The following is a 21,164-nucleotide window of genomic DNA, read 5'->3' as shown; positions in this document are numbered from 1 at the left end:
GCTCTAGGCATGCGGGCTTCAGTAGTTGTGGCACATGGGCTCAGTAGTTGTGGCTCGCAGGCTCTAGAGCGCAGGCTCAGTAGTTGTGGCGCATGGGCTTGGTTGCTCCGCGGCATGTGGGATCTTCCCAGACCAGGCATTGAACCCATGTCCTCTGCATTGGCAGGCGGATTCTTATCCATTGTGCCACCAGGGAAGTCCCTGTAATACTTTTTAGTATGAAAAAATGCACGGTTACTATAAAAAAATATAAATTTACAAAGAGTTCTGCCTGCATGTAACCTTTCCTATTTGCTCTTGGCAACAACAGCGTGAAGCAGTCCTACTGAGTCAGACCTGAATTCTGTGTTTGAAGATGTTAAAAGCAGCAACTTTTTTCCTCCCTTCATTTGGGCTACAGGATGAATCTTCTACTTTCTCCCAGCTTTATAAAATGCTTAGTGAACTGAATATGGTGAAAACCAAATTAATGATGAAACACTGAAAAGAAAAATAAAACATAATATTGCTCATGATGCGAAAAAACTGTTTTTCCTGTACCATAAGGTGATAAATACTGTATATTGTTTATCAACAATCGGAATGACTGATGCTAATCATTCTTCTCATTTGAGCCTCCCGGCAAAGTTCTTAAAGGTTATGTCATTTCAGTGGTAATTTCACATGGCCTGTGTCGACTTAGTGATTATTGTTCCATGATGAACTTTCCCCTCCTGTTTAAGCTGTTAATCCTAGATACGTGCTGAAGAACTGGATGGTGGAATCCGCAGTGCAAAAAGCAGAAAGGAACGATTTTTCAGAGGTAAGTTGGTTGACTCTTCTGGGCTTATTTTTATTAATTTAAAATGTATCATACTTTACGGGCTTCCCTGATGGTGCAGTGGTTGAGAGTCCGCCTGCCGAGCCCCGGTCCGGGAGGATCCCGTGTGCCGCGGAGTGGCTGGGCCCGTGAGCCGTGGCCGCTGGGCCTGCGCGTTCGGAGCCTGTGCTCCGCAGCGGGAGAGGCCACAGCAGTGAGAGGCCCGCGTACCGCAAAAAAATGTATCATACTTTAAACACCCTGATTTTGTTTGCAGATATGCTAAACCATACCTTTGCCAGCACCAGCTTCCCAGCTTCTCACTACCTGGTCTCTCTTTTTTTTTAATCAGTGAATCATTTTCTCGTATTTCAAAATTTATTCTTTAATGTGTTTAAAGTTTTAAATATTCATTTGATATCATATCTACATTATTTGAACTTCTGAGGGTCTGGTTCTGCTAGTCATTGTTTATGTTTAGGGATTTTGGATTTCAACCTCAGAAATCCAGTGACGCCGATTTGAGGGTGCATATCTCCAGAGGGATTAGCTTTTGCATCTACCAGGCATCTATGGCACTAGCAACCTGGGTCTATGAAATGAAATCTTGACATCCGGGAAGATGAATGCACTGGATCTATACCTATCAGCTTGTATGAATTTCACATATAATGTTTGGCAAAACAAGCAAGTGGCAAAGGAATACATACAATGTGTTACCACCCCAATTTAATCTAAACATGTAAAATCATGTCTTTAGGGGTATATGCATATATAATAAAAGTAACAAAATGAATAAACATGATAGCATCTTTGGACAGTGATTGATTTGCAGTAAGGAAGAAATTCGAGTTAGGGAAGGATATTCAAGGCTTCAGCCATATTGGAAGCATTTTATTTCTGAAGCTGAGTGGAGGATACACAGCTATTTGTCATATTATTCTGCATACCTTCTTCTATGCCTCAAACATTTCCTAGTTAATTGTTTAAAAATGCATTGCACACAGTGTATTTCTTAGAAGAGGAAGAGCCCCCAGCACTCTTGCTGTCACTCTTGTCCTGCACTGGAACAGACATTATTAATGATCGCGGCCCCCTTTCTCTCTCAAATGGGTCACAGCCTTGGGATCCTTCTCATCTCAGCATGCTGTGTAGTCACTACCAACTGATCAGAGTGGGCACGACAGAGAAACTGTTCTTGCTATTTCTAATTTGGAACTTGCATTAACGTTACATTTCAGTAGTTTAATTAGCCTGACAAATCTAGGTTTTCATTTTAGAAAATAAAATATTTTTAAGTGTAATCTTTTTAGGGTATTAAGGAAAAACAAAGAGAAGGAAGCTAACTCAGTATTTATCTTTAGATAAATTAGTCTAAGCTGGGGAAACTAAACAGTGTTTAATAAGATGTTTTTGTTACCTTGTTTCACCTTCCTTCCCTCTCTTTTGTTCCCTCCCTGTTTTCTCCCTTCCCTCAAAATTATATTTGAGTAAGGATGCAGTGCCCACCTTGGGTGGGGAGGTGTCTTCCTAGGTCCAAGTAAACGTTCAGATTCATAAGACTATTACAGGCTGCTTTTGGCCCCCCTTAATTCAGAAAGATACAGGACAGAAACATAGCTTACCAGCAGGGCACCATTAGGTTCCTCCTTTGCAGGAGTTGTTGAAGCATCCACGCAGGCAGGGAGGTACAGCGGTAAAGCTCAGGTGCAGGGGGACACGATCCACACTGGGAAGATGCAGGGGCAGCCCTGGCTGAAAAGCTGCATGTTCCACAGAAACCAGTATCTCTTCTAACAGCTCCATGGGCATAGTTTCCAACATCCCCACAATAGACCTGCCTTATACCGTGAGTCCCTACACCAAAGAAAGTCCAACACATTCTATCAGGTGTTTACAGTTCTCCCAGGACAAATGCTATTTGTCAGTCATAAGCCCTGTTGTATGGTGATACAGTGGACATACGTATACCACCTTATCAGGTTACCAGGGGAACAGATCCAGAAAGTTAGCTAAGGGTTAAATTCTCATGCAGGAAAAGTAAAAGATCTTGTTAAACTTTTAGACCTATAACTCTTTACACATACACCTTGTGTTTACATTCCTGCATCAAACATTTCTTGAGAATTCACCCTCTGCGAGTTGCTGTGGAGAAGTATAAAAATCTATTCAGGGAGCTTTTAAACTAGTAGGTAAGATTAGGTAGGTATAATATTTATTATATATACTTTTTAAATGGAGGTATAGTTGAAATATAACATTTTGTTAATTTCAGGTCTCCAACATAATGATTTGATATTTGTATATCTTGTGAAATGCTCACCACAATGAGTCTAGTTAACATGTCATCATACACAGCTACAATTTTTTTTTCTTGTGATGAGAACTTTTGAGATCTATTCTCTTAGCAACTTTCAAATATACAAACAGTATTATTAACTATAGTCACCATGCTGTACATTACATCCCCACAACTTAATTATTTTTATAACTGGATGAGAATATACATTTTGATCCTAGAATTATTGCTGAAAGAGGTGTGTTTGTTGATTCCTCAGTTTATACCGTGGGACAAAATTGCAAATGAAGCAGTATGAGTTGGAATCCATGCCCTTGATTTGGAAAGAGTGTAAATCATTGACATCCTTTTATTTTTATAAATATTTTAGAAAATTATAATTATCTTAATGCTGTGAAGGAATTTAGAAATGATCGGGAAATATATGTATTCTTTGTGATGATGTACATATTCACTCTCCTGTTTCAGCAAAAAACGACTACTTAAGGAACTTTCTCTGGAATAATAGAAATTTTACGTAACAGCTATAGTTGAAGTTTTAATGAAACATAAAATGTTTAAACATTTTCATGCACATTTAAAATTTACCTTGTCGTTTCAGAAATTTAGAAAATTAATAAGGGTCCTGATTAAGAGAATCTATATTTATCTACTTTAAATTGTTTACCAGGTCCATCTCCTCCAGCAAGTTCTTCGCCGTCCTTTCCAGAAGCATTCTGCAGCTGAGACAGCAGGCTATTCCTCACCTACTCCTTCCTGGGCCAAAGATCTCAGGGTTAGCTGCTCATCTTAATTTGGGGAAAATCAATTAAGGGATACTTCTATCACCGAACCCAGCATAGAATAATCTATTTGACAAATTCTTAATAACCACCTACATTTTCTTGACAATCCTGCATTTCATAATAATGGTTATATATAAAAACATTTTTTAACCAAATAAAGTGGACCTATTCTCTGGAACACGTTTGTGGTCATTTTTGTTTTAATCAATCAATTTAATGAATAATAACTACCTGAGTTATTCTCAATAACTAAAAAATCTTATAACAATCTTTTAATGAATTTGTAAGTTTTCATCTAATACCATGTACCCAGCAATTTGGGGCACATCAAATAAGAATATAATTTAATTGTACTCCTCAAGCTTTTTTGTCTGTTATAGTAATTTTCATTTACCAAAATAAAAGAATAGTTTAATGAACCTGATTTACCATTCAACCAGCTTACTAAGTATCAATGCATGATAATCTTGCTTCATGTACACCCCTACACACCTCCCCCTTGTTCCTAGTTATTGTTTTAATTGAAGTATAATTTATATATCCCCAAGTATTTTAAAGACATTCCCAGACATAGTTTCATTTAATCTATGAATATTTCTGTATCTCTAAACGTTAATAACTTAAGACACATACATACAATACCATATCACCTTAAGACACTTTTCTGTCTGTGCATAAACTGAATAACAAATATGCAGTGATCAATTGATCAATCCCTAATGGTGTTGAAAGAAGGGATGTGACTGGTCACTGTTCATGATATGTATGTGTTATTTATGTAGTGATTTGTGGGTTGAAGAGCTAATAGCAATGTTTGTACTTTGCATAATTACTAACTACTAGTTAAAACTAATTACTAGTTAAAATAGCATGGCAGCAAATGCGAACCATGTTGGGGACCAGTGTTATTTAACTAAATTGTGGTAACTGAAACTTGTGCATGTTGAACTCTGCAAAGCAAGGACCATCTGGACCATCTATTTCCTAATGTTTTCTTTTATATCCTGTAATAAAGGCGCAGGGATGGAGAGAGACAGTGCATTCAACCTTTCGGTCCACCAAAATTATATCAATATTTTGACCACAAAATCAGTTGATTCTTTTCCATAGTTTTTCTAAAATATATATTATCTAATGCTAAAACTCACAAACGTTTTAATGTTTGAATTTTTATCATTTTTCCCCATAAAGTAAATGTACAGTATGGATAGAAGTTAGGAGACTCAGGCGGTGACCCAGCTCTGTGAGATGTAGGTTAAGCACATCTTCAGGCCTCATTTCTTCTCTGTTAAGTTAGGAATATGTTTGAATTGATGGTTTTGGGGGTCATCTGTGAAGCCCATAACAACCACATCTCTCTCTTTCCCTTCCCCAGTCCCCTAGGTCCTACTCTCTGAGCCCTCCTTTTCCATAGTGATGGGCCACAGTGCTTAGGAAAAATTTAGTGCACCTTACCAGTTTTAATTACTAAATATTTTGGTTTTAAAATGTGAATTTGCTTTTTCATTGTTGTTTTAAATGTCAATTTAGAGCTCACTTTTTTCCAAATATTAAAACATAAGATTAATTATCTTCCTTAAGTAGAAAATAACACATTAGTTATTATTATTATTTTTGGCCGTGCCGCCCAGCATGTGGGATCTTAGTTCCCCAACCCGTGCCCCTTGCACTGGAAGCGCGGAGTCTTAATTACTGGACCGCCCAGGAAGTCCAACACGTTAGCTATTATTTTCTACCCACTTTAAGAAGATTTTGAGGTGTTTTACATTAAAAAAAAAAAACAGAACCATGGAAATAAAACTAAGAAAATCTAAAAGGACTCTCAGAAGCCAATTAGAAAGAGAAGATAAGGGTAATAGGAACTTAAGATAAACTGGTTGTTAAAATTAAGCATTAAATTTATCTGAGGGAAAACATTCCTGGTTGAAGAATATAATTTGATTGCCTTTTCCTGTCTCTAAATTTTTATTTATAGCAACTTATAGCATTATAATAACAGAATCCAAAAACTATCTAAAAAACTATTTTTTTCCCCCAATTACTATGTTATTCAACCATTAGAAAACCAAAACCAAACTAGGGTATGTCCAAGACTCCAATGAATCAAGCAATGAGTCTCAAAAAAACTAAATTCACTCTACCTCTCCTGGTTTTTTCTTTTTCTTCTTTCGATTTTCCTGAAAGTTCTGGAGGTCACTGAGATGGAGATGGAAAATATGTCGAAGATCAACAAGACTTTAGAAGGCCTAGGATTTTTAAAAGGTCAAGTATATTATAAAATAGAATTGATATTGCACTAGATTTATACTGATATTTCTAGAAATACCATCTTAAGGAAAAAAATTTAAACTTTTATTAATTTGATGCTTCATAACATAATAAAATAAATGAACATAAAACATCATTTTACTTAACTTGGAAGGGAAGATAAAATCCATTGAAGTGGAAATACACAGGAAAGATATGTACATTCAGGCAGATATTCTAAATTCTGTGTTAGGTTAAGGATTATGAATGTACTTGAGAAACAGGGAGACGTTTCCTATTTGCATTTCTAGTCTGAATACTTCAATATTGTATCTAAAATGAACAAGATGTCACGGAAACAAAGTAGCAAAAATGCAATTGAGGTTAGCAATGATTACATCCATCACCCAAAGATACTTCTAGGCTTCCCTTAGGACATGTTGCTTCTCTTCTTTTGCAAAGCTTTCATGAGATCCGACATGAAATCCTGCTCCCCGCCTCCTCCGCCCGGTGGTCCCGGGTTCGCCTGCCTCTTGGGGGGAGCTGGCGGCCTTTTGGCCACCACGGGGGTTGGCTTCGCGGCTTCGGGGACGAGGGCGGGCGGGGGCGGGGGCGGCGGCAGCGAGGACCCCGCGTCGCCCGCAAACGACGGCGGCGGTGGAGGAGGCACGAAGTCCGGGGGCGCGTCGCTAAAGTCGGGGGGCGGCGGAGGGAGCTCGTCGTCCTCCAGGGGTGGCGGCGGCGGAGGCGGCGGCAGGAGGTCGTGGGGCGGCGCTGGGAAGCCGGCGGCCGTGCCCTTGACCTTGGGCGGCGTCCCTGGGCTGCTGCAGCCGACTTCCGAGGACCGTCGCACGGGAGGGGGCGGAGGCAGGCTGGACATGGGAAGGGTCTGGGCCCTGGGCGCTCCGGCGTCGTGGCTGCCGAGGCCGGACTTCTTGTCCTTCAACAAAGCGACAACAGCATTTATTCTTGACCACATGGCCACGTGGACATGACAGTTCCCGGACAGGTGAGTCTCCGGATTTAGGAAGCGTCTGCCCCCGAGGGGGAGGCTCAGTCCCTCAGTCCTGAGACTCCAGGTTGTTCCTGAGCTAGCTCACCTCATATTTATATAATGCCACTTCCCCCAGGAGTTTCAGGCAGCTGAACTGAATCCCTCTGTTTTAGTGATAATTATCATTGCAATTTACATTTTATCAGGCTTTCATTTTATTTCTTTCTTTGCTTAATAACCTCTTGCCACTGGAGATTAGAAATTTTTTTTTCCCCTAACAAAGTGCCCTTATGATTGAGTTTATTTTATTTAGTTCAACTGCTTAGCATGATAAGAAATTAACCGGTGATGTATTTTTTTTTAAATTCTGAACAGGCAGTTTGGGAATTAGTGTTCACGCATAGTTAAGTGATTTCTATTATGGGATCCTTTTATTGCTTTCAGCATTTAAAAATGTTTTTCTTCAGTTGGCATTACAAAAACCATGAAAATAATAATCGCTGAAAGTACACTGCAAGATGAGATTGTCAGATTTGAGAAGCTAACAAGAATATTAGAGAAACACACCTTTTAATGGTCTATTGTGGTTTTCAAAAATTATAAGAAGCTCGATAAATACAGGATTTAACTGTTCCCACCACTGGCTGATGGACAAAATGAAAGGGGAGAATGAGGTGGAAAACTACTGAAACACATTTAAGACTGGTTTGAATCATACATGGGAAATATTCAGTGGAACTTGTATAGTCAATTAAGTCGTTACCAATTGGACTAATAACTAAATTATAACTTTTTGCTATAATTTTTAGATAGATTTAAATGAATCTTCATTAATCTCCTCTACTAAAAAAAAAAAGTTACGGAGAATGTTACACCAATTTGGAAATTATTTTAAAATGCGTTTTCTTCTCTGTCACCCTGAGGACATATGTAGAACGTTAACAGAAAAATACAATAATGAATATTTTATAGTGGGACCCTGTCAGTACTCTTCTAATCTGGTTTGGGGTCCAGATAGCATTTAACAAAGGGCTTCTGACTAACATGTTGCTCTAATTTATTCAGAAAAAATAAGTAAAAATCCCAAGGGCTTAAAATGCAGATGCCACTTTCAGAGAGTGCTAAAACCACTTGACTAAACAAACAAACAAACAAAATTGCTTCAGTCAAAATAAATGTAGCTAAACTAAAAATAGTTACCAATCCTCAGCATTAAAAAAAATTCTTACATTTTCCCGAAGCTGTGATAGTTGGTTTTAATTTTCCATCCTAGCCTATGTAACTTTAAGATAAAAATATATATATAAAAGAAGCAATTATCTAAATGAAATTACAGTGACTTTTGAATTGTTGGAACTCTATTCTCTCTTTTTAAAAGAACAATTAGAATACTGCTAATGGTTTAGAATATGGGCTTACAGGTGACAGTGTGATAGAAGTGGGTCTTACCTTAGTTGTTTCAACATGTCTCTGGGCTTCTCCGAGAACAGTACTCATAGAATGTGCTGCCTGGGGGATCTGACCATTGGCCTGGGTGGTGCCTGTTTTAACTCCTAAAGGGGAGGAAGAGAGACAAGAAGAGTGGGCAAAGGTGGGAGGGAAAATTAGGAGTATGGGATTAACAGGTACAAACTACTGTATATAAAACAGGTGAGCAACAAGGAGTTACTGTGTAACACAGGGAACTATACTCAATGTCTTGTAATAACGTATACTGGAAAATAATCCAAAAAAAAAAACCCCGAATCCCTTTGCTGTACACCTGAAACTAATACAATATTGTAAATCAACTATACTTCAATAAAAAAAGAGTGGGCAAAGTATTTTCAACATCCTTCAGAGTTAACCTGAAAAGACAAAGCAGTTTTATGTCTCCAAAGCAAAAGGATTCACAGGTACACAGGGCTTTTGAAAAAACCTGAGGTTCTACGACAATACTTCATGAAATTCAGCAAAACATTCAGAGAAATGAATACTTTATACAAGCAACAAAATCTGGATTAACTGGGGTTCTAGAGAACAGTATGTTCTGCTTTTAAAAACTTTTTCGTGACTGGAAAATGAACCTTGAAAACCTCCTTTTTAAAAGAATTGTTGTTGAAGATTTTTCTGAAATGGATGTATCTGGGTTCATACCATGCTATGTACAGGAACAACTTTTGAACGTTATCCTCAACAAAAAATACTTTGAGCACAAGAACAGTAGCCAGGACTTCCCCAGTGGCGCAGTGGTCAGGAATCCACCTGCCAATGCAGGGGACAAGAGTTTGAGCCCTGGTCCGGGAAGATCCTACATGCCGCGGAGCAACTAAGCCCATGTGCCACAACTACTGAGCCTGCGCTCTAGAGCCCACATGCCACAACTACTGAAGCCCGCGCGCCTAGAGCCCGTGCTCCGCAACAAGAGAAGCCACCGCAATGAGAAGCCTGCGCACTGCAACGAAGAGTGGCCCCCACTCGCCGCAACTAGAGAAAGCCCGCGCGCAGCAACGAAGACCCAAGGCAGCCAAAAATAAATAAATTTATTTTTTCTAAAAAAAAAGGTGGACAGAGGGGATTGGGCAAAATATACAAACCCCCACTATATCCTGAAATTAGATTTTTTTTTCCCCAGGAAGTCCTGATATGTGCTTCTTTTCCTGCCTTTTTTTTTTTTTTTTGCGGTACGCAGGCCTCTCACTGTTGTGGCCTCTCCCGTTGCAGAGCACAGGCTCCGGACACGCAGGCTCAGCGGCCATGGCTCACGGGCCCAGCCGCTCCGCGGCATGTGGGATCCTCCCGGACCAGGGCACGAACCCGTGTCCCCTGCATCGGCAGGCGGACTCTCAACCACTGCACCACCAGGGAAGCCCTCCTGCCTTTTTATTTGTCCTTTTGCACAAAAGTGTGCCTAGCTGAGGTTTCACAGTTTTGAGAGTCAGAGAGAAGCAGCTGTGTGTTGTCGTCTCTGGCTCCGGAGAGGGCATCCCGGGGGGAGGACAGCCAGCTCTCCACACACTGAGCCTGCTCCTCCCATGACTGAACTGCCTCCCAGACCCCGACCTGAGGTCTCCTCCCTGAGGGATTCCGAGGTTGCCTCAGCGCTGCTCAGTACCAGCTGTTCTGCCAAATATTTATGAAATGACTGTGTGCTTGCTTCTCTAAATATTTTCCAAATATTTTGAAAAACCCAAAACTCTATGCAACAACTCAGAGAAGGTCATTAAGTACTTCAGGAGACAGGGAAGAAGGGAAGGTCTGATGAGGAATCAGATACTTTCACTATCTCAAAGTATCTCTGTACGAATTATTAAGTACAACATGAAATAACTGCACAGGAGAGAAATCGGACAGCACGTTAGCCAAGTGGTCAGAATGAATGTTTCCAATGAGGGGCAACAGACACCATACGCCTCCGACTAGGATACGCCGAGAAGGACACGGCAGCTTAGTCCTGCCCCAAACACATTACCTGAGATGAGTTACGAGGAAATATCAGACACATCCAAACTGAGGGACATTCTATAAAATAAATGGCCTGTATTCTTTAAAAAATGTTAATGTCTTGATAGACAAAGAAAGGCTGAGGAAATGTTCCAGAGGAAAGGGGATGAAAGAGGCATGATGCCTAAATGCAAACTCCAAATCTGGACGGAACCAGTGCCAGGAAAGAGCATTGCTGTAAAGGCATCATTGCGACGACTGGCAAAACTGGGATATGGGCTGCGGTTTACATAAATATACTCTATCAACATGAAATGTTAAATTTCCTGAATTTGATAACTGTACTGTGGTTAGTAAGGGAATAGCCTTTTTTTGTGGTTTTAGGAAATACAAAGGGAAGATTTAAGGGACAAAGGGACACAATATAGTCAATCTACTCTCAAGAGGCTCCAAAAAAAAAAGGTCTAGGGACAACATATAGGGGGTGGGATAGGGAGAGGGGGATGATACAGCAAATGTGACAAATACTCAGTATCGGTGCTCTGGGTCAAGAGTCTATGGAAATTCTTTGCATTATTCTTGCAACTTTTCTGTCAGTTTGAAATTATTTCAGAATAAAAATATGTTCATGTCCATTTATACAATCAAAAGGCTGGAACAGGCTATACCAACTTGTTCTGCTGTAAGGTTTGTTGCTGTAAAATGCACGCTCCTCATTCAGCAAGAGCAGCCATGTCCTTGTTCAGAGCTGCCCTCCTCGGCACATCTGCTCGGTGCTGTCAGAACTTAACACCCTGTGCCACGTAAACACAAGATTATCTCTATGACTATTTAATGTCTCTCTCTGATTAGCCACATCTTTGCTCTGGAGGGCGGAAAGTAACAGGTTTAAACTTCTTAAGGTCTTAGGATGTTTAAATTTAAGAGTTTTTCATAAGGCCTTGTGTCCCATCCCATGCCACCCCTGAGAGATTTAAACCCCTTAGATTCCAAAGTGCTTAATCTCCTCATTTCCTTTGGTCTCTTCTCTTTCCCCTCTTCCCTCTTTGTATGCATATTCAAAATCTTTCTTTACAGGTAATGGAAACACCTTTGTATAAACAGAAACCAAAGCTGAATACTGAAGACAGTTAGGGGAAATTCCTTTAAAGGGCACAAATTATCAATATATATATTTTTTGCTTCTTTTGCCCAAACACACACAGTCTGATTTCTCAACAACATAGTGCACATTGCTATGTAACCAGGATGTCTAGGTCTTTGCCAGTCTGTGGGAACAAAAGAAGTCACGTCTATAGCAATCTCTCAGATGCTCCAAGCTGCTGTCCTCCCTTTACCAAGAAGTCTAATCTTTTCTGTGGGTTCTCTGCCCCATCCTGAGACAACCCATGGGTACCCACATAACTCGTATATCCTGTAGGTGCCACCGATTTCAGATCTAGGTTGTCCTGGGGTCACAGTATTAACGTCCCAGCTGTCAAGCGGCAACACCACTCCTCCTGCTGCCACGTCTCTCTGGCAGACCTCAAAGGAATTAGGGGTGGGAAGTTTATTAAACATATGTTCTACAGAACTCAAGTGCATTCCCAGGAGGGGACAGATCCCTCATCCCCTTCTTCACCCATGTGGTTTGTAAAGGACCGATCCTACCACTTGTACTGGCATCCTCTTCAGTGCGGCTACGTGATTTAGGTATAAGCATGCAATGGAGCCCTTCCAGGGTGTTTTCAGAAGCGGGGCTTTCTCTTTGTACTAAGATTTCCAGCTGTGTGAAAAATGTTAGCCTAGAGAGCCAGTGGCAGTCCTTGCCACCTCATGGGGACACTGCCCAAGAAAGAAACAGTATCTTGATGACTTCGCTTAACCCCCTGGATCCCGCTGTGCCTGAAAGCAGCCTACCTCTGGATTTCCTAGTTTTGTGCCATAATAAATCTCTCCCCCTTGGTTTTTGTTGCTTAAACTAGATTGAGTTGGATTTCTGCCAATTGCCACGAAAGAGTCCTGATGAAAAATAGTGGCTGAAGTCATAAAATCATTTAATAAGTACTAAAAAAAAGCCTCCACGGCTGTTTCCTAATATAAAAGAAAAAACCCTGCCATTTATGGAGAATACATTACTTGTTGCTAAACACTCTGGATGTAGAACGATGCCTCGGGATTTTCAATTGGGTAATCACAGCAGAGGCACACAAATCATCTGCAGTTTGACTCCCAGCCAGTGACCCTGCACCACTTGGCCCTGCCTCTCCAGGACTCTGGGCCAACCACGTGAAGAGGGAGAGGGCAGGAGAGGAAAGGGATTCCAGGTGAAAAGTTGAAGCGGAGGAGGCATCAGACTGACGGGGCTTGGGGTTGACTCTCTCCAGGCTCTATCAGATGGTTTTATAGCAGGTCCTGCCCAGGGAGAGTTAGTGCCCGTGCAAGGTCTCCCCGGCTGCAGTTCTTGTTCTGATCTGTCTCTCGTGGGTCCAAGGTCCAGGAAATCTGTCCTCTGTGGGTGACCCCCACTCTGCAAGCCAATGACTCAGAAAACAGTTGTTGGGGTGATGAAGGAGGCTCCCTGACTAGTGCCCCAAAGAGCCCGAGGTTCAAGTGAGCCCATCAGCCAGTAACTCCTCTGATCCCAAGGAACATTTGTTTTTTCAACACTATTCTTGACATTTACCTTAATTTTGGCGGCGGAGGGAAGAGGGCTGTTGCAAGGAACGTATGGTTTGATTTGTCCTGGGCTCCTGGATGGACATGGGTCCCTTAAACACCTTCCAAGGAGCCCTAGTGATTTTGTGTGATGAGTTTAGGCGAAGAGAGAGGCTTGGATAATAATATACGAGAAGAACTGAATTTTAAAAGATGGCGTCATTTCAAGCGGGTCTTTGTTGCTAAGATGTGATCACGGTCATCGCGTACGTTATGTGTATAACTGAGAAGAATGAACTTCATGTTCTATTTGAAAGTGGCTTCCCTTCCTTCTAAGCTCATCATCTTCAGTTCCTTCCGAGCTGGTCACTAATATACTTTAGAGCTTAAAATCCCACCCAGCAGGTGCTCATGGCAATACATTCTAAGGCATAAACTGAAAGTTTACATTGAGGACGTTTTTCCCCTTAGATGCTCAAATGGAAGCATTTACTAATAAGCAGGGATGCTCTCAGTATGGTTTATTTTAAGATCTCAGCACTTTTGTCCTCTGTAGGGCTGCAGGGCTTAATTTTGATAAATAAGACTCTACAGCAGAACCAAGATGGGTTAATTTACTATCTACTAACAGATATTCCATCGTGGGAAAGATCCTCCTTTTTGATCAATGGACATCTCATCTGACTGCTGCAATGGTGTTCTTCAAAAATTGGATTTAAGCAATTCATTTAGGAGAAACGGAATGAACATGCATTTTGCATTTAGTATTAAGGCTGTTCACATTACTTCACCCTCAGAGAAACCCTACCAGGTATTAATTCATTTTTCCATTTGTCGTCCCAACCATCTTCGAATTCTAGCCGAGTGCCTGTTATCTGCCCAGCACTGCGGTCCGTGCTGGGAAAACTATGATGTACCAGACAGAAACAGTCCCTGACCTTATGATTTCCTTCAGTGCCTGGAGGAGGGAACAGATACTAAACTAATAATCACACAGATTATTAATTATGACTGGCCTACCAAAGACAATTCATTTGAGATCTGAGGCTGGGCAGGAATTAGCCACATGAAATCAAAGAGCATCATAGGGCTTCCCTGGTGGCGCAGTGGTTGAGAGTCCGCCTGCCGATGCAAGAGATACGGGTTCGTGCCCCGGTCCGGGAAGATCCCACATGCCGCGGCGCGGCTGGGCCCGTGAGCCACGGCTGCTGAGCCTGCGCGTCCGGAGCCTGTGCTCCACAACGGGAGAGGCCACAACAGTGAGAGGCCCGCGTACCGAAAAGAAAAAACAAAACAAAACAAACAAAGAGCATCATAAACAGAGGAAGAGCATCTGAGAAGTCCTTGAAAAAGGATGGTGCTTGGGGCTTTGAAAAAGTGGGAAAAGCAGATGGGCTCTGTGGCAGGAACAGGAAGACAGGGGTGGGGAAAGAGGCAGGTGAAATGGGCGAGGCTCATTTCATGCAGCTTTTGGTGGCCTTGCTAAGGACTGGGGACTTAATCTGAGAGCAGTGGAAAGCATCTGAAGGGCTGAAGCACCACCCCATGGGGCCAAATGAACATGGTGGCTAGGATTTGATGGCAGTGGAGACAAACAGGCATGGACAGATTTGCCCAATATTCAGAAGGTAGAGTCAGCAGGATTTAGAAGTGACTGGATTTAGAGGTGAGTTTTCTTGCATGTTTTCTGCAGGAGCAATTGGGCAGATGATGATGTTATTTATGGAAACAGAGAACAACAATGGGGGGGCAAGTCTGGAGGGTAAGAGGATGAGCTCAGTTTTGCAGATGTTGAGTTTGAGGTGTCTGGGAAGGATCCACGTGAAGCCAATGAGCAGACAGTTGGAAACACGGGTTTGAAGGTCAACAGAGAAGCCTGGATTGGATTTACATAGCTATAGGTGGTCAGCTCATACACAGTGCTGGGGGTGGATTAGATCACTTAGGGAGATAGTGTAAAATGAGGATAGGGTTAGGATCTTGATGGGTCTTGGGTAGTTTAAGGTGGGGTAGAAGAAGAGTTACTACAGGAGGTTAAAAAAGAGTGGTCAGAGAAGTTGGGGGGCGGGGTGGGGGACTTGGAGTGTGTGATATCTGGAAAGCCGAGAGAGGAGATTGGTTCAAGGAGGAGTGGTCCGTTCTGTTGGAGTTGCTGAAAGGTGGACTAAAAAGAGGGGTTTACAGTAGTTTGATTTAGCAACACAGAGGCCGCTGGTGAGATTAGCAAGAGCATTTTCCACCAGGTAGTAGAGGCAGAAAGAAGCCTGACTGAAATGGGTTGAAGAGTGAAAAGGAAGTAGAAAAATGGAGACAGCAAATATGGCCCACCTTTTAGAATAGTTGCTTGTCAGATGGGGCACTAGCTGGAGGGGGATTTGGAGTTGTAGGAGGGTTTTTAATTTGATTTTGTTTCTTTGAAGAAGGGAGCAATATTGATGAGAAGAAAACAATAGAGCAGAAGAGAAAGTAGAAGAGAATGGCATAACCATGCATCTCTCTGGTCTTTGTCCTGGGTTCCTGGCACAGAACTTGGTATTTTCCAAGCTATCAGAGTGTCTTTGTTATTCAGCCCCTAGCAACACATCTGAGTTCATGCAAACAAGGTGCATCAGGATGGGTGCTGGTCACCAGAAGACCAACCGACTGATTAGACGGTTGAGGCTTTGGGCCAGCCTGACATCGGCAGAGTAGAGAACGGGGGCTAGAAATTGAGTTCAGTCACGTGGTCAATGATTTGATCAATCATGTCAAGGAAGTGAAATCCCAATAAAATATCTGGACAGTGGTGCTTTCCTGGTGGTGAATACATCCATGTGCCGGAAGGGTGATGCACCCTGATTCCAGAGGACACAGCTCTTCATCTGGGACCCTCCTAGACCTCACCTTATTCATCTTTCGTTTGGCTGGTCCTGATGTGTATCCTTTACTTACTTTTTTAATTTTTAAAAATGTTTCTTTCTTTCTTTATTGTTTGGTTGCGTTGGGTCTTCATTGCTGCGTGTGGTCTAGCTGCAGTGAGCGGGGGCTACTCTTCATTGTGATGCATGGGCTTCTCACTGTGGTGGCTTCTCTTGTTGTGGAGCATGGGCTTCTAGGTGAGCGGGTTTCAGTAATTGCAGTAGGCGGGCTCAGTAGTTGTGGCACACGGCCTTAGCTGCTCCACGGCATGTGGGATCCTCCCGTACCAGAGGTTCCCCACCGAACCCGTGTGCCCTGCATTGGCAGGCGGATTCTTAACCACTGCGCCACCAGGGAAGTCCCAGTGTATACTTTATAATAACATTGTAACAATAAGGATAGCACTCTCCCAAGTTTTGTGAGTTGAACTGTTGAACCTAAGGGGGTTCTGGGAAACCCCCAGATTTGTGGCCGGTAGGTCAAAAGTTTGGGTGGCCTGGGGACCCCTGAAGTGTGGCTGGCATCTGAAGGAAGGGCAGCCTTATTAGGACTGTGCCCTTTTGGGGTCTGAGCTAACTCCAGGGGCAGCATCAGAGTTGCGCTGCAGGACTCCAGTTGGGGCAAGAATAGGGGACGAGAGCATGCATGGAAGAATTGGCCCTTGTTAGGAGGTAACACAATAGACATGGGCTAGGATGGGTGTAGATGCAGGTAAGTCACTGGGTTTGGTGGTAGAAAGTTGATGGTTCTTTTTTTTTTTGCTGAGAGTAAAGGGGCTGGAGATTGGAAATCTGAGGAGAGTGAAGAATGTCTGAAACAATTAGAGAAGCTAGGAGATTACACTGACTGGGATAGGTCTTCTCAACATTACTGACATCTGGGACTGGCAAATTCTTTGTTGTTCAGGGCTGTCCTGTGCATTGCAGGACAGGAAGCGTCCCTAGCCTCTACCCATTAGATGACACAAGCACCCCCCAAAGCATGACAACCAAACATGTTTTCAGACATTGCCAAGTCTTCCCTGGGGGTCAAAATCTCCCTCGGTCGAGAACCATTGGTCTAGAGAAACACAGTAAGAGCCACAGGCAGTATTAAGGGCCCGGTTGTGGTTGATGTCGACAGATCTGTGATGGACTCAGTGTCTACCCTATGCCGAGCCCTCTAGGAGGAAAGGATGTCCCAATCCCTCTCCCCACGCTGGAGAAGCCTCACTCCTCCTACCCTCTCCTTTTCTCAACCTCCAGATTTCCTATATACTAGGTTAACGGTGGGCAGAGTCCTGTGGGTTGAGAGCCAGCCCAGTCATTCTGCTTCCTTCCTTCCTTCCTTTTCCCCTCCCTCCTCTCTCGCTCCCTTTTCTTCCTATTTTTCTTTAAGTCCCTGGTGTTATAGTCACCTCTGGCTAGGGCTGAAACTTAGATGAGAGAGATGCCCATTTCAAGCTTTGAGTTTAAACCACATGCTCTAGCTTGTTCTAACAGGTAGCCTTGAATTGGGAGTTATGAACACTAGCCCAGCTGATCAAACATGGAATTCTAATTTGCCACGGTTCCTGTGTCTATATCTTTCTCTTGGGAACTTCATGGGAGGGATGCCTGTGTCTGGATGTGGGCTCAGTGGTGCCCTATCAAAATAGCATCTCACAGCACCCCCAAATCCCCAATGACCTCTGACACACACACATAACTGGTAGAGCTAAGGTCCTGGCAAGATGTGGGTTCTGTTTCCACCCAAGTGGGTGGACTGTAATTCAGTTGACACCTCCTGGAGTTGGCACCAGACTCTACAGGTGTAAGGTACAACCTTCACAAGGCTGCCTCCACTTCAATGCCAGCTAACCGCCACTTCTGACCAGCCCTTTATAAACTGAGAGGTTCCCACGACCCCTCAGGTTCAATAATTCAACACAATGACTTGTAGAACTCAGGAAAGCTCTACACTCACCCATTACAGTTTTATTATAACGGACGCCCACAGGGCGAGGTCTGGGTGGGTCCTGGACGTGGACCCCCTTCTCTGTGGAGTCAAGGCATGTAACCCACCTGGTTCCTTGAATGTTCACCAACCAGGAAGCTCCCCCAAGCCTTGGTGTCTAGAGTTTTTATTGGGGTTTCATTAAGAGGTACAATTGATGAAATCACTGGCCACAATGGTTCAAGTTCTTCCAACCATTATGTATCATAAAGACAATGTGTTTGAATCACAGCTCAACCACTGAGAAGTACTACATACCAACTTCTCCAAGCTTCAGTTCTCTCAACTGTGGAGTGAGGATAATAATGTATACCTTGCAGGGTGGTTGTAAGGACAAGAAATAATGTGTATATAAAGCAATGCATAGTACCTACTCCATCCCTCAATGTCTTGCCCTCCTTCTTAAAAATATAAACCAGTAGCTGTTATATTACCATTAAAATGTGATGTCCAGGGCTTCCCTGGTGGTGCAGTGGTTGAGAGTCCGCTTGCCAATGCAGGGGACACGGGTTCGTGCCCCGGTCCGGGAAGATCCCACATGCGGCGAAGCGGCTGTGCCCGTGAGCCATGGCCGCTGAGCCTGCGCGTCCGGAGCCTGTGCTCCGCAACGGGAGAGGCCACAACAGTGAGAGGCCCGTGTACCGCAAAAAAAAAAAACAAACCAAAAAAAACAACAAAAAAAATGTGATGTCCAGAATTGGGTACGGGGCTCTAGCCATGAACATCATGGCAAAACACCAAGGAATGATCTCACTGTTGGTGCAAGCAGCCTGCTGGGCACTAATGGAGCCTCGGACAAACATCACATCTATACTGTGATGAGACATAGCTCCCTACAAGCTCACCCTAAGCTGGTGATCACCATCTTGTCCACAGGCATATCATGAAAAAAGGGTCAGAGCTTTGCTAAAGGTCACTTATAAAGAAATAGATACAAGTGTGTGTGTGTGGGGGGGCGGGATCTTAAATTTGACCATCAGGAGGGAATGTATTCTGTACAGTGTCTACAAAGTTCTGTTTCTATGAAATACATTAGATAAGTTTGAACACGACCTCTGAGCTTTGAACAGGTGTCAGACTCTCCCCTCTGCAAGGTACCTGTAGAAGACGGGGCTGGTGGGGCTGCGTTGACAGTGCCCAGGTTGGTCCACCGAGAGGCAAGCCCTGCCCTGGCCATGGCACGTTGATAGCTATCATAGAGCGTCTTTCCATACTAGGGAGAGAACACAAAAGAAGCAAGAGAGTAATCCCGAATTCTGCACTCAACTGCAAACTGCAAATTCAGGGAAAAAAGGACTTCATCACTACTCTTTTTATTCCTTTCCTGAGATTTTTTTAGTCGACGTATTTCAGTGAAAAAAATCCACAAATCATGTTTTCATATGTTAAATAATTTTCCAGATTAGCAGAGTCAGGTAATTCCTTCACCTCCCCATTAGAGGAGAGCTTTAGCCACGCACTGTGATGACATATATCTTTATGTAATTCTACTGCAGATTGTATCTCGTGTTTCTTAATTACACACGACACTTGCAAAGCTCTCCATACATCAATAGCTGAGATGTCTCACGTGAAAGTAAATCCCTGACTCCCAGGTCATGGGAGAGGTCCATGTATCAACCACTCTCATTTACTTAAAAAAACCAATGGGCAAATAAGGTAATATCTATGGCATTGACCCCTTAATAGCATTGACTCAGTAAGAATGGATCAGCTGTTTCTCAGTAGCACAAAGACTGGACCCAGGTCAGGAGGCTGGTCAGCAAAGATAGGGTGAGTCCGAACGCTCTCTCACCTTGGCGATCCTGATTCCCGTAACCCACTGATTTAGCATTCTTGCGTCATCACAGCAGAGATACTTGATATACTGGGACTCCTTCTGAATTTGGGGATGCTAGAAAAAGCCATTTCAAAGACCGTTTATAAGCTCTTCACTTATTAGCACCTTTCAAAAACATTTAAAAATTCTCACAGTGTATGAGATTTCCTGAGAAGGTGGCCAAAATTACCGGTAGCAATTTTAGAATTAGGAACAGGAGTATATTTTTTTTACAGAAGCTAAATTTGGAAAGAATTTCAGAAAGCAGTGACATGATTTATCACAAGCATTTTTTACTATATTATCAATAATCATTTTCATTCCTGCTTTTTGAATGCTTGAAAGCCTTCACATTTATCACGTTTCTAACCCTACAAGAAGTCCAAATCATTTCTCCATTTATCAGATAAAGGAACTTACCTGATGTAATTCTTATGTCAAGGGATTAATGCTTTTGTGACTCCCCATCAGTCCTAGGGTTACTTCTGCTACCAGGGATTCAGGGTTTCACCCCATCTTCTGTCATCTCTTACCCAAATGGGCCATTTTGGCCTCCAGATGGATGGTGCAGAGAAGGAATATTTCTGTCTAATCTTAAGTGGCAACGAGCTAGGTGCTGCACTAGGGGTCATCCAGGCCTTCCAGGAGCTCCTGATCAAAGAGAACAGTGATGGGCAGGCACGAAGGGGAAGGAGAGTCACGGGTCCTTGGTCATACAGAACATCCTTGTCTTTCAGCACCAGAAACAGCTCCCTAACTTCCAATGGCATTCCTGTTCTGACTGTCTTGTAAGAGGGGCAAAACATGGGTCTCTCCAGCAATTTGATGCCTATAGTTCTTAGAAAGCAGCTGTTGTTTTGTTTTGTTTTGTTTCTGGAGGAATTTTAAAAGTTGATCTTGTTACCTTTGGCTTGATATATTAAAATTTCTTTGGTTTGTTTTTTGGTGCATGTCATGTCATGGGAAAGCCAGGTTCCCAGGAGCAGACTTAAACTGTATTGTGCTGGCAATGAAAGCAACTGTCTAGGTAGAGGGATCCACTTAAACAGCACAATCAACAATTTCTTAAGTATATACTTCATCTAAATAGACTAAAATATAGTCATTCCCTTAAGCATAATGGCTGTTGAGCACAAAAGAGAGGCAAGAAATCTTGACCTTGAGTTCTAACTATGGCTCCTCCTATGATCAGGAGATCAAAGTATAGACTTTGGTTCATTTTCTCCAACATTAGTGGGGTGCGTCTCACCAACTTCCTTATGTCACATGTGTACTAAGACTGTATACAG

The 21,164-nt window shown here is 42.7% G+C and overlaps 2 protein-coding genes across 5 annotated transcripts in view; one reads left to right on the top strand and one right to left on the bottom strand.

Moving 5' to 3' along the window:
• Positions 1-4,102, top strand: part of LOC115850215 (protein adenylyltransferase SelO-like) — a 28,446-nt gene extending 24,344 nt beyond the window's left edge. The window contains exons 17-18 of one of the 3 annotated variants that reach the window (XM_060293202.2): positions 723-802; positions 3,769-4,102. In XM_060293202.2, coding sequence (XP_060149185.1) covers positions 723-802; positions 3,769-3,891 — 203 coding nt within the window. In that variant the 3' untranslated portion in view covers positions 3,892-4,102. Of the gene's footprint in view, positions 1-722; positions 803-3,768 lie in introns of those variants that run through there. The other 2 variants (XM_060293201.2, XM_070044808.1) reach the window with 2 other exon arrangements.
• Positions 4,103-6,226: 2,124 nt separating this feature from the next.
• Positions 6,227-21,164, bottom strand: part of APBB1IP (amyloid beta precursor protein binding family B member 1 interacting protein) — a 103,132-nt gene continuing 88,194 nt past the window's right edge. For both annotated transcript variants that reach the window (XM_030837022.2, XM_060293200.1), the window contains 4 exons: positions 19,852-19,950; positions 19,155-19,269; positions 8,574-8,677; positions 6,227-7,070 (listed from right to left, as the gene is read on the bottom strand). In XM_030837022.2, coding sequence (XP_030692882.1) covers positions 6,561-7,070; positions 8,574-8,677; positions 19,155-19,269; positions 19,852-19,950 — 828 coding nt within the window. In that variant the 3' untranslated portion in view covers positions 6,227-6,560. The remainder of the gene's footprint in view (positions 7,071-8,573; positions 8,678-19,154; positions 19,270-19,851; positions 19,951-21,164) is intronic.

Source organism: Globicephala melas, chromosome 2 (genome assembly GCF_963455315.2).
Source record: "Globicephala melas chromosome 2, mGloMel1.2, whole genome shotgun sequence".
NCBI classification, from domain to species: domain Eukaryota; kingdom Metazoa; phylum Chordata; class Mammalia; order Artiodactyla; family Delphinidae; genus Globicephala; species Globicephala melas.
This window is presented reverse-complemented; position numbering and strand designations above follow the sequence as displayed.